The following is a 12,367-nucleotide window of genomic DNA, read 5'->3' on the forward strand; positions in this document are numbered from 1 at the left end:
TATTACCATCTGAGAAAACATAAGAACAAACATTCAAATAATGCTATCACACAGTGTTACCTTCACTGCCCCCAAATAAATAGAACAAGGGCATCAGTGTAATCTCTGACATACTCTCCTGTTAGTCTGCCCTTGGTAAATGTCACAGGCCTCTCGAATCATAGCAGCTGATAAAATCACACCAGGATGCAGGTGGATCAGACAGGCAACTTATTCACAAAAAAAAAAACACATCTCACTTTATCCTGATATTTAAAGAGTAACGCCCCACCAGATGTTGGAACTCACTGTCGGTTGTAAAATACTGTAAATGGCAAAAGAGTCAGTGTCCCCACATACACACTGAGGGACTTTTGTGCAAGCAGTCGTATTAGACTGGCTGAAGTTGCTCTTCAAATACGTCTGGAGACAGTATCTTTGACGGCTGTTTATCTGGAAAGAAAAGGCCACAGTCCTGATTACAAAGCTGAGGCAGGCAAGATTAACAATGGTGATGTTATTCTCCTGAGCCAGAGTCCAAGCCAGAACCTATTACAAACAAAAAACATCAACAGATGTGGATGAAGTTCCACATGCTGACGAACTGATGTGTCCTGACAGCTTTACAATGAAACTGGGTTGGATAGAAATCTGCTAACTGGAACACGAGATTAATGAAATTAGATTAATATGGCACTTCACACAGGCAATGCCACAATAGCTTTCACAATAAATTGCACTCATTCCGTAGAATAGTACACAAAAAGAGAACAAACCAGTTTCCTTCATCTCCTGTACTGTCTCATGTTTTATTATAGCTTTTCAAACTCTGGCTGTACTTTGCCGTGTAGGTGTATCTCTTGATATGCTCCCAGCGCACGAGTGTGTGAAAAAGGCAGGAAGCTGTAAATGCCGCATCTGAAATTGCACATACAGAATGCGGCAGGCTAATGGCACTGAAACGACACACTGAGGGAACATTTGTGACTGTGAGGCCATTTGATGAAGAGGGGTCATGATGGTAATGGCACCAAAAGCATTTTCAGATCCTATACATCCACTTCTGGTCATTTGGATGGATGCATTTAGTTTCTGTGTGTGTGTGTGTGAAACATAATACATACCACTCTTGCATCTGTCTCCCTCTCTGTTTATCTCACTGTTACATAGGCCAGTGGGCGTCGGGGCGAACAGTGACTGTGCAGTCAGCCATTACCCCCCCCCCCCCCCCCCCCCCCCCATCTCTGCAGGTTAATAAGTCCCCATCTGCAAGAGAGGCAACACACACAGTCGCACTGCACCGCCACACAAATTCCGACAATTTGTACAGCGCTTGTCTCCCCACCCCCCAACCCCCCCACTCTCCTCTCTTTCTCCAGCTCATCGCCGCTCTTGTATTCTCACTCCACAGACGGGGGGGGGGGGGGGGGGGTGCACTTCAGCCAAGGTGGATGCAAAACAAACTCATGATAAAAGCCTGACCTTTGTGTGGGCTTTATCGTTTTGCTGCAGGGACAGCGTGGAGAGGTAGAAAGGAGAGAAATGCCAAAACAAAACAAAAACAAATGTCGATGTTCAGTGAGGTGCAAACAAAGCTGGACGTTGATGTGTGTGGCAGCGCTCGCCTCCCCTTTGTGTGGAGTGAAGAACTGAAACTGTCCTCCCTTTAAAGACACGTCTGCAGTTTGTCTGTCCTGCAGTTTATTACAACCCCGTTACATTTTATTGGTAGGTGACCTCTAGTGGCAGAAGTCATGATGACAGTGGCGAAGGATCGAGTCTGGTGAGGCAGTATAAAGAATGATAAAGTCTGTTTGTCCCAGGGGCGCATCCAGGGTCCAGGACCAGGGGGACAATGGCCTGAGCTGAAAAACGATTGCACCCCGTCATGTCAGTTTTACTTTTATTTTATAAACTACTACTACTTACTAACAATACTAACAATAGATATGGCTATTTGTTAAGATTTGCCCAAAGCTATGAAGCTAAAAGTATGACTTCAATGTGCACCTTAATGAATCAGGAGTTGTACATGGATGTTAGACATATGATTGGGCCCTCTGTAAATTGTGGGCCCTTTTTTGCCCCCTGATTGAGAAAAATCCTAGATCCGCCACTGGTTTGTCAATTTTGTGTCTACATCTAAGCTTGTGATTTATTGTAACCATGATGGTGAAGGTGCAGTACACACAGGAGACACTCCTGCGGACACACAACCTATATGGTCATTCAGGTTGGAGGACTTGTTGGCAAAACCATGAGTGAACCTTTAGGAGTTTTTACTGCTCATCTACAAACCTTCAAGCTTAGCTGTTTGTGTGTTTTCTTTACCGGTGGCGTCTGCACTCACTGCTTTTGGTTTTGTTGGTCTCAGACTCTGTGGGGCTCACACACACACACACACACACACACACACGCATCAGGCGAGACACCCTTGAATCACAGCCAGCATACACAACCTGCCATAGGCCATAAATACAGCATGCCCACACACACAGGCTTATATTTTAGGTTTTACACGTCGACAGACTTACACACACTAATGCAGGGTGAGTCTAAAAATTCCAAAAAGCACGATGTGATCCTGCTTCATCTCACACTGCCCAGGCCTCCGAACAGCTCATAGTCTCACCAAACTAAATCCAAATGAAATGTCAAACAGGGAGCAGCAGGTGAATTATTTCCAGGCCAGGACAAGATTTTCAATTGTATCCCAGAGGAAGACATGAGGTGTGTGTGTGTGTTTTTTTTTTTCAATGGCATGAAAGTGAGAAAGTAAGATTTCCATTGCGTCTCCAGTCCAGACATTGTTCTGAGATGAGAGAGGAGCAGACGGAGCTCTGTATCAAACACAGCAGAGGTCAGGGTGTCGGCGTCTGAGAGGGACTGTGGAGGGGCGGCTTCAGTGTGACCCAGGTGTTCTGGCAGGAACACAGTTTTCTCTGCTGTATGCGCTGACTGAGTAATGAACTCACTTGTGTTCGGCATCTGTTGTGGTTTGATCTTCGCTTTTCTTCTTTTTTAAACATTGGTGTGACGGCATGACTCCTAATCTGCTTCTAAGATTCTGCCTTAGTGTGAGTAAAGTTATTGACATAATACGCCATGTTTTCATTTCTTATTACAGTGGATACAGTGATCACAGATATACTGATCAACCGTATATATCAAAAAGCTCCGGACAGAATCATTCCTATACAAATGCAGTTAAAATTATTTTTATTTGGTTATGGTGATCAAGTAATCTGTTTACAGTGGTCATTTTGGGCTTTTTCATACATGTTTGGACCGTTACCCAGTTTGAGTTTACACATGTGTCCGATGACACAAAACAATGTTTAAACTGTAGCAAGTCAGACACGTCAGCTGAGAGAGAAAAGTGTGCTGCGGAGTCTGTGTGCGTGTGTGTATATACGCGGATGCGCAATGTGGTATCGTCCTTATCTTAAAAACGCTGATACCTTTCCCTCAAGTTCCAGGATTATCATACAGAAGCTAAGCAATTTAGTTATAGTAATCAACCGCTTAATAATTTGGCCCGGGACAAACATGATAACTATAAGCGGTTTCCACTGTATTGCAATCTATCTTTGCTGTTGCTCTGCCTCTACTTGATTCAAAAATCTGATCCTGTTCTTTTAAACTTCCCACAATTTATCTGATTGAGGGAAAACCCCGACTTCTTTGTTATTTCTGGTCATGTAATGTAAAACGTGGGGAAAGGAGAACAAGTAAATATATTAGGTGTCAAGTGAATAGCAGAACAAAACCCATGCTCGATGATGCTGCAATACTTATGAGTGCAACAGTAAATCACAACTGCATATTTAATATCCATGAAGCTTTTTTATATAGTTAATATATTCCATTAAATAAGCAGTCAAAATAAAAACTTCATGCACCGTGTAGGGTCAGTATTATTAGGTTCATGTGTTGCTCTAATCTATCTGATCTAAAACCAAAATCAGTGTTAGCAACTCGAGGACCCATGTGTATCTACTTAGAGGCTTTTATATTTGATGAAGTCCTCTCCTGGCACATGGCTGCCATCAGTTTACTCTGTGAAGCATGAAGCCAGTGCACCGGGTGTAAGGAAGATTAAAGTTTGCAAAGATCTCCAAGGTTCAGAGAAGACACGGATCACTGCAACGATGAAGTGGTTGAGTGGAAAGAAAAAAAGAGAGCTGAGACACGCAGCTCAATGTAGGCAGAGGGATGTTTCTCAATAATTTGCAGTGACTCGTTGATGGACATCTCTGAGCCTCCCCGAACTGGCATGAGCTCGCAGCTTGTAATTGCCTGTTGGTTGCAGTGATGGCGGACTGTCTCTGCTACGTTTACTTTTCATTATGCTGATGTATTCATCACGGCCCCTTTTGTTGACCTTATCAATCAGAGTTTAATTTCCTACAAATTTCATTTTAATTAGGGCCCGAAGTATGAGTCCAAGCATGCGAAGCGTGGCTCCCAGTACGAGCAGTGCTGGCGTCCGTAATATATTTGTTCAGCTGTTTTAGCTTTCCAAGCCCTCTTATTATTTTTCAGTTGGTAAAAGTGGTTTTGCAGTTTACACCTTTACGTCTACAATCACGGTACAGGCGTTCTGGCCATAATTCCCCCATTCAAAAACCTTTGGTGCACACTCCCTGATTCAAAGCATGCTCTTTTCAAGTGTTCCTAGGCTGCGAGGATAATCCACACAAAACTCTGTACATAGAATTTATAGTCCATTATGATCAAAATTTATAAAAAATGATTTTGATAATTCTGAAAAATGTCATATAGGAACAATATCAAATATCAAGTGCTGCATACATTGTGAACAATTGGTCCCATTAACACAAAGTTCTCCATTGTCCAATGAAAAGACGGTGCTAAACCGTGTATGTTAACATAGGTCTGTTCGAATAACACAGAACATGGGCCATTAGTTTGTCGTGCCACATTGAAGTTCTCTTAAAAAAAGGGTGCATGATGAACACTTAGAATATGCAAAAGTGAAATATTTTTGGAATCCTGCAGTTCCAACTCACATTGCTTTGCCCTATTATTACGAGTCTGCAGGTCAGTTTTGTCCCCCTGGGACCTGTTCAGATTGCAGCCCCCAACCGTTTAGAGGTGGCCCCGGTCAGCACAGTTATGCTGGCCCACCGTCGGCCTGTCAGGGATTAATCAGCCAATACAGCGCCTCTGCCATGCTCAGAGCCTCAAGTTAAATCCACGACTCTTGGTTTAATTGAGAGTGAAATGGTGGCGGTAGATAGTCGGCTGACCTGCAGCGAGCAGTAAAGGGCAGTTGAGTGCCAGCGCTCACCTTTCTGCTGTCACACAACCTGATTATATTAGCCTGGACAGAGGTGATAACTGAATGCCTCAAACCCTGTAATTAAATTGATTTGAAGAACAAAAATGGTTCAGTGGCCTTTACGCCACTCATTTGTGAAAAGACACAATTTCAATGAAGTGATCATTACTGAAACATATGTGTAATAGGTTTTATTAATTCACTTGCTAGAGCAGAGAATATAGAGTAGCTGATGGTGGTAAAAGTTGGAATCACAGAAACGTAAAGTTAGAGGGTAAAATAAGATTATGGGCGTTCTGACAGATACTTTCTGAAGTCAAATCATTTTGTCTCGTCTGCCTTTACGCCAGTTAACAAAATTCATCAAGCTGCTTTACCCCAGTGCCACACATCGCTAAAGGTCATGGCATTTAAATCCTAGCTCAGGACCAAATATGAAAACACTATAATCGCATTGGAGCAGATTTCCTCTGCTTGTTAAACACATAACAGGGAAAATAGTGTGTTGTTTTTCAGCTCTGTCCTTAAGATGTTAAAAGTCCTTTTGTCCGAGCCCGTCATCTTCGGGCCAAACAGCCGCAACTTCTCATAAGATGCCGGTGAGTCGACCTCCCTTCATTCACAAACAGGGGTTATCTCATGCCATTTACTGAGGGCTGTTAGTAGCCAATGAAGGTGTTTGCCTTTAAAAATTGGGGTCACTTGGAGTGAAGTGCAGGCCTTTACTCTGTCTGTGCGTGCGTGTGTGTGCATGTGTTTGCTGACTTTAAGCACACATCCTATTAGCGGCTGTGCGAAGCCTAGAGGCTGAGTCGTAGATGAGCACTGCACGGTTCAATCAAAATGTCAAAAGGACAAATCTTCTCATTGGGTGTGTGTTGTTACCACCGAGACGTAAAGACTTTTAGCACAGAGAGCAACTCTGAGAATTTTTTCTCTCTGACTCCATCTGCCAAGTGAAATGATGCAGACAGTGAATGTGTGTGTGTGTGTGTGTGTGTGATGCCATGTTTCCCTCATATCGACTATTAGATTAGATGTGTTTAGTTGAAGTGGCCATGCAGTGTTTCCCCTTGGAATCTCTGGAACTGATGGTCTGGCTCATATCCTTACACCCGCCCTCCTCTTCACACATCTTTGACCTATGATAGGCCACATTATTTGCAAGAAGAGTGGCACATATCCATCCATTTTGTGATAATGACTCTGCAGGAGCATGTCTCATGCTGTCAGTACACAGGCCCCATGCCATTAGCTCGCCGTCAGCAATGTCTTTCCTACCTGTGATTGCATGAGCCGCGGCTGTGGGTTTGGGGGGGGGGGATCGGCGTTGACATGTAGGTGGCACTCCATCGAGAAAATGCAGCGATTACTGAAGGTGGATGCTCTTTTAATGTCCTCATCACTCCTGGCGAAAAAAAACATTCCATCCCACACACATACACACAGACAGGGAGACCGGCGATGGTTTGCGATGTCATTAACACCGTAGCTTGCCCACGCTGCCTGATGGGAAGATGCACTCGATCGTATTCACTTGTGGTATCATAAAGGTCACCGGACAATCAGAATAACTTGTGATGTTCGGTTGTCTGCCATATGTTATATGTTGTGTTTCTTATGACGCGAGAAAGCTTCATTTTTTGCGCTGTAACGAGGCTCTGCAGCAGGATCATGTTGCCCTCCGACAGTGGAAGGTTCTGGTTACTGCTGAGAGCAGAGCATTTAGATCAGCCTGACACTGCTAAGTAGTGATGGTGAGCAGCAATAAGGCGTCGAGGATTTAGAGGTCAAGAGGGCTCCTAAGCTGCAACAAGACTGAATATGTAGCGGAGCACAAGTGCCTCCAATTCTCCAGTTTCCTCATTAGCTGTCAAGCATTGAGCTCGGGTCGTGTTATACCCTGTATTACACATTTATTGGGATTGTGTACATGTCCAAAGTAAGTGCACCAGATTAGCTTTTTCCCTCTACTAAAAATGTTTCTGCTTTTGATTTTTTTCTTTCTGATAGCACACTTCAAGTTGCCTGCTGACAGAGTTGATGGCTTTCGAGAAAAAGTGTTTGGGTGTCTTGTTCTAAAGCCAAATCTGGATTAAGCACCAGTGTGCTAATTGTTGCGTGTCTGCATCACAACATCCTCGACAAAATACGCCCAGAAGATCCATTTTCGACAGGTTTATCTCTCTTTGGCAGGGATGACGCACACACATCATGTTTTCTCCTTGAAATTCCTGTACAGCAGCATCAGCAAGCTATTCATTCTCAAAGTGACATGGTTTGGCATTTAAAGTTGAGATCCAGCATCATTTTACCCCTCACTGTTGCAGCAAACTCATGCATATTTATCACGTCCTAATAGACTAATGGGCTCCTATCTCTCTTCCCCTGTAAATGATCTCCTCTGACTGTATCAGGGCCGTTAGCCATGCTTTCTGGGCTGACACTCATGAATATGCATCTCTGGAGTGCAGCGTGTTTCCCCCAGGTCTCATTCACTTCTTGATGCAACCCAGAGTCCTCAAAAACATAATTACTAAACAATGAAGTTTGGTCCATGATCTGTTCCACAATATCTTCAGGCTTTTCCATACATTTCCTGTATGTTGCTGTTGTTATATAAACCTCACAGAGTAATCGTTTGTTTTCCTTTTTCTCGAAAACCATCGGACATGTTCTAAATGTGTTTCTTTCAGTTGAATTTTAAGTGGATGTCAAGTTTTCATACCAGTTTTCTGTCAGTTTTATCAAGTTTGATATCCACTACATTTTCCTAACACTATAAATGGCAGTAACTGAACCTTCAGACTACATGTGTTGCATTTATCAATTCAATATCGTAATGTTGACAGTTGCCATTTCCAAAAAGGAAGAGAAACAACACTGGCTTTAATGTAACTTTAGTTGTAGCTGACTATTTTACCTATAATTAGCTGCTAACTTGAGCTGTTTTTAGACATGAACTCCAGAAAATATCTGGAGTTTGCCTGTCACATGTGATGGATGCACCAGGTCTGTAAATTCAGGTGAGGGGTAGTGTCTCAGTACAGCATGGAGGAGGCATGACATACGTAGAATTCCAATGTAGAAATCATGTTTGTGTTTACAGTAGATCAACACTGTCGTCAGCGCTTCTTGTCAAATGCTCTCCAAGTGCATCTTCCTTTTATCCTGAAATATTTGAATACGTTTTTTAGTTTTTTTCCTTTAGATTTTGCATTTGTCATGTGTTAGAAATGCCAACAACACTTTCCTGCAGTATTCTCTCATGAGCTCACTTGGACATTGTACATTCATTTTATGAGCCTTAAAGATATATTGCCTACAAGACATTGTGACAGTTTATTTGAGTATATTGAGAATATTACACTAATTTAGTTGGTGCTATATTTGGAAGCATGTTTTCCCTCTAAACACAAGTATATCAATAAACACATATTTCTACGAATGATCTTTTCATGCATCCCCTGGGAACTGCACCTACTCCCCATCTGCAACAAGTACGGCTGATGTTACTCACTTGTTACTCGCTCTTTAGAAGTCATGTTGTACTTCCTAATCACATTTGAGTGAAAACAGTACATCAGGTTGTGTGGAAATAATGAAAATCAAATTAAATGTAGCTGCACATCTTTCACAATAGCGACAGATGTGTTCTTTTGGTGTAAACTTTAAAAGACCACGAAGTCTTGTTTTCGTTTTTTCTCTGTTTGGGTTGTTCGGAAAAAAACACATCTTCAGAACGGCCAAGAGCCTCTTACTGGCATTCAGTGAATAATTGAAGTAGTCTGCAACAATGTCTGCTCGATTAGCACGTACAAAGAGTTCTCATTCTTTCCCTGCCTCTCGTTGAATGGAGAGTAATTGTTGCTCATGTGCTCCATTCCTCTTTAAATTGTGTGTTGTGCTTTTTATGCCTTTGCGCAGGCCATGAACACGATATTTCAAGAATGCCTTGAGGGACTTTCTTCAAATTTGGTATTAATATAAAACTTGGACTCAAGAAGGAACTGATTCGATTTTGGTGGTCAAAGGTCAAAGGTCAAGGTGACCTCATAAAGCACATTTTTAAGCTTGTGAATGCAATATTTTCAGAACACCTCAAGGGAATTCTCTCACATTCGGTAAAACATTCACTTTAACTTGGATTTCATTTTGGTAGCCAAAGGTCAAGGTCACTGCGGCCTCTTGAAGTATGTTTATGTTTTTCTTGAACATGATATCTAATGATCAGCCTAAGGGAATGTCTTCAAATTTGGTACAAATATTCACTCGGACTCAAAGATGAACTGACTGAGATTTTGGTGCTTGGAGGTCAAAGTCACGGTGGCCTCAGGAACATGTTTTTTGGCCTCTTGAATGTGGTATCTCAACACTGTTGTCACCTGGACAAAGGTTTTTAGATAAAGTGATTACGTTTCAGCGGTCAAAGGTCACAGTGACCTCATATATATCTGGGGAAAAGTTTGTAGAAGTATGTACACAGAAACTGCACTGGTTGGCTGAGGCATACAATCGCAGTGCTTCTCAGGAGACCTTAAACGACAGCCTTGCATTGTGTAATTGTCAATCAATCAACTTGAACTTGAACTTTAAAAAGCAGACAAAATTAAATTCCAAACATGTTTTTCTATGATAAAAAAAAGCCCTGAAAAGGACTTCAGTTGTTTTTCCTCCCCTTCTTCCTTTTCTCTGTGAGATGGGAAAGAAATGGCAAGTTGGGTCGGCATGGTTTCGCACAAAGCCCAGGGGGCCGTTAATCAATTAGAGCTCTTAATCTGGCCCTCAGCTCATGAACTTTGTTTTGACTCTGCCTTGGATACAGTTTTCCGCTGGCAGCACAGTAGTGGTCATTGATCAAGCATGGCAATGTGCTTTGAAACCTGCAGGGAACGTTTGAAAGAAGAAAACAGAAAGAAAGAAAGAGGTTGCAGGGGAGATTAGCATAATACCAATGTGTTGAAGTAACCAAGGCTGGATGAGCTTTGCCAAGAACAGATTAAAATGTGCATGTAGTGTTGGGGCTGTACACTGTAGTTGTCTGTGTGTTCGCTTCAAAGGTAATTTTTTTTACCTGTGGACGGCTTTTTAAGGTAAACTGCAATTGAAGATGTGTGTCTGCAGCGTGTCAAGACTGACACTTCTGTTGTAGGTGAAGTGTTTCACCGACATCTCACACTCTGCGTTCTGTCTCCACAGTGAACAAACACAAGCCGTGGATTGAGACATCATACCACGGAGTGATCACTGAAAACACTGACATCGTTCTGCTGGATCCTCCTCTGGTGGCCCTGGACAAAGATGCTCCCATCCCCTATGCAGGTATAGTACATCTTAAAACTAATGGTTGTGAACCAGAGCATGGACGTAGCAGCAGAGGTAAAGGCAGAATAACTTAGACCAAGTGAAGGCAGTTCACAATTATGTAGGTGTTAATCCGCTCAGGTAAGCATAGCTGCAGGATGTACTTACACGAAGGATTTAAACCATTTATGTGATGTGGTGTGATATCACGGTGAAGGAGCTTATACTGGCTTCATGTAACATAACAGCTGCATCACAGCTTTTTTTTTTACAGTGTTGCTGCCCTGCGCTGCAACCATTTAATCCAATAATTCCCACGAAGCACACATGACATACAGGACTCATATTTCATATTTATTTGGAGTGGAAAGTGGCACAAATAAGGCCCATGGTGGCTGAGGACACTGCAGAGGAGTCAAACCGGATTAGATTCTTCCCACTTTGTGACCATTCCAGCTCATCTAAAGGGTGCCAGCTCTTGTGGGAGGACGTTAGCTGGAGGCTGTTGGCGAGCACAACCAGCCAATCTCCCGCTAGGCTGCTAATGTGGCCAAGGCCCTAGCATGGGGCTGCAGCACAGGGCTGGAGCCCACTCACCGAGGCCCTCGAGCTGGGCTGGATCGATGGATGGATGGAGAGGAAAAGCGTTTGTGTGTGTGAGCGTGCAAGCTTGCATGTGTGTATGCTTGCTAAAAGATTTTTCATTGTTTGCTATAGTGTGTGTGAGTGAGTGTGTGTGTGTGTGTGTGCTGTGGCATGGCCTGAGGGGACTCACTATAATGGCCACCCTACAGGGAGAAACAGAGAAAATGATGAGACAGTAAGGAGGGTAGCTGGCTGACCAGCATATGTCCTCTGGCTCTCAATAGACAGCCACACAACAAGAAACACACACAGCAGCCAGAACACATGCACTTTCTTGCTTCTTCTGGGTGAGGTAGCTGTAAGAGATTTTTTCACAAAATTAATAATAAACAAGAACATTAACATCACCGCTCTGGCCTGCAGACTCAGTCGTCTTTTCCTGCTGTATCTATCAGGTCTCATTGCCACTCTCGTGTTTCCTCTAATCACCACTTCCCACAGACTGATACAAGTGCGCCTGTGCACTCTTTTGTGTATCATGTACGCAATTTAGTGTCATGATAGCCAGAGTGATGCCTGTCACAGAAACAGGCACACTGACATCTGCCTGCCTAAGATGCTAAAAACTGACAATTATGGTGTGTATATGGTGTGTGTGTGTGTCTGTGTGTGTGTGTCTGTGTGTAAAGAAGCACTGCAGGTGTGTGATGATGAGTAAATCTATATTTTCGACTCTTTATTCTGCTGTGAAAATGAACTCCTTGTAAAAAAAACATTGCATTGGTATTTCCGTATGGCTGAGACACTCCACCATTATACAGTATAATGGTTTGATCTTGTCATTAATAGTTAGTAATCATCATTCAATCTAGGAGCCCATTGGCTGTCGTCTGACAGCAGATGCATTTCAGTCAAGGTTTTCTGCCTCTTCAGCTCCCACTACTGCGCGCAACCATAGCCTGGTCAAATGTGATTGGTCCAAATAGAAACAGAAATCAGAAGGCATATACACGCAGAATAGAGATTCATAATTGGTTAACGAGCGTTGATTGTCATTCAGAGTAAAAATTCACACTGCACCAATCCGCCTCTTTTTCTCCCCCTTCCAAAACAGTGCTCCACAACCAGACAGGTACAGATCAGGCCAGCAACAGTTGTCCAGTAATTAGCTGAGGCGAATCCTGCCCTCCTCCA

The 12,367-nt window shown here is 43.0% G+C and overlaps 1 protein-coding gene across 1 annotated transcript in view; it reads left to right on the forward strand.

Annotated features, from left to right (window-relative positions):
- LOC117772727 (calsyntenin-2-like) overlaps positions 1-12,367 on the forward strand; it is a 257,015-nt gene that overhangs the window by 89,114 nt on the left and 155,534 nt on the right. The window contains exon 2 of the mRNA XM_034604094.1: positions 10,484-10,606. Coding sequence (XP_034459985.1) covers positions 10,484-10,606 — 123 coding nt within the window. The remainder of the gene's footprint in view (positions 1-10,483; positions 10,607-12,367) is intronic.

This window comes from Hippoglossus hippoglossus, chromosome 13 (genome assembly GCF_009819705.1).
Source record: "Hippoglossus hippoglossus isolate fHipHip1 chromosome 13, fHipHip1.pri, whole genome shotgun sequence".
Taxonomy (NCBI): Eukaryota; Metazoa; Chordata; class Actinopteri; order Pleuronectiformes; family Pleuronectidae; genus Hippoglossus; species Hippoglossus hippoglossus.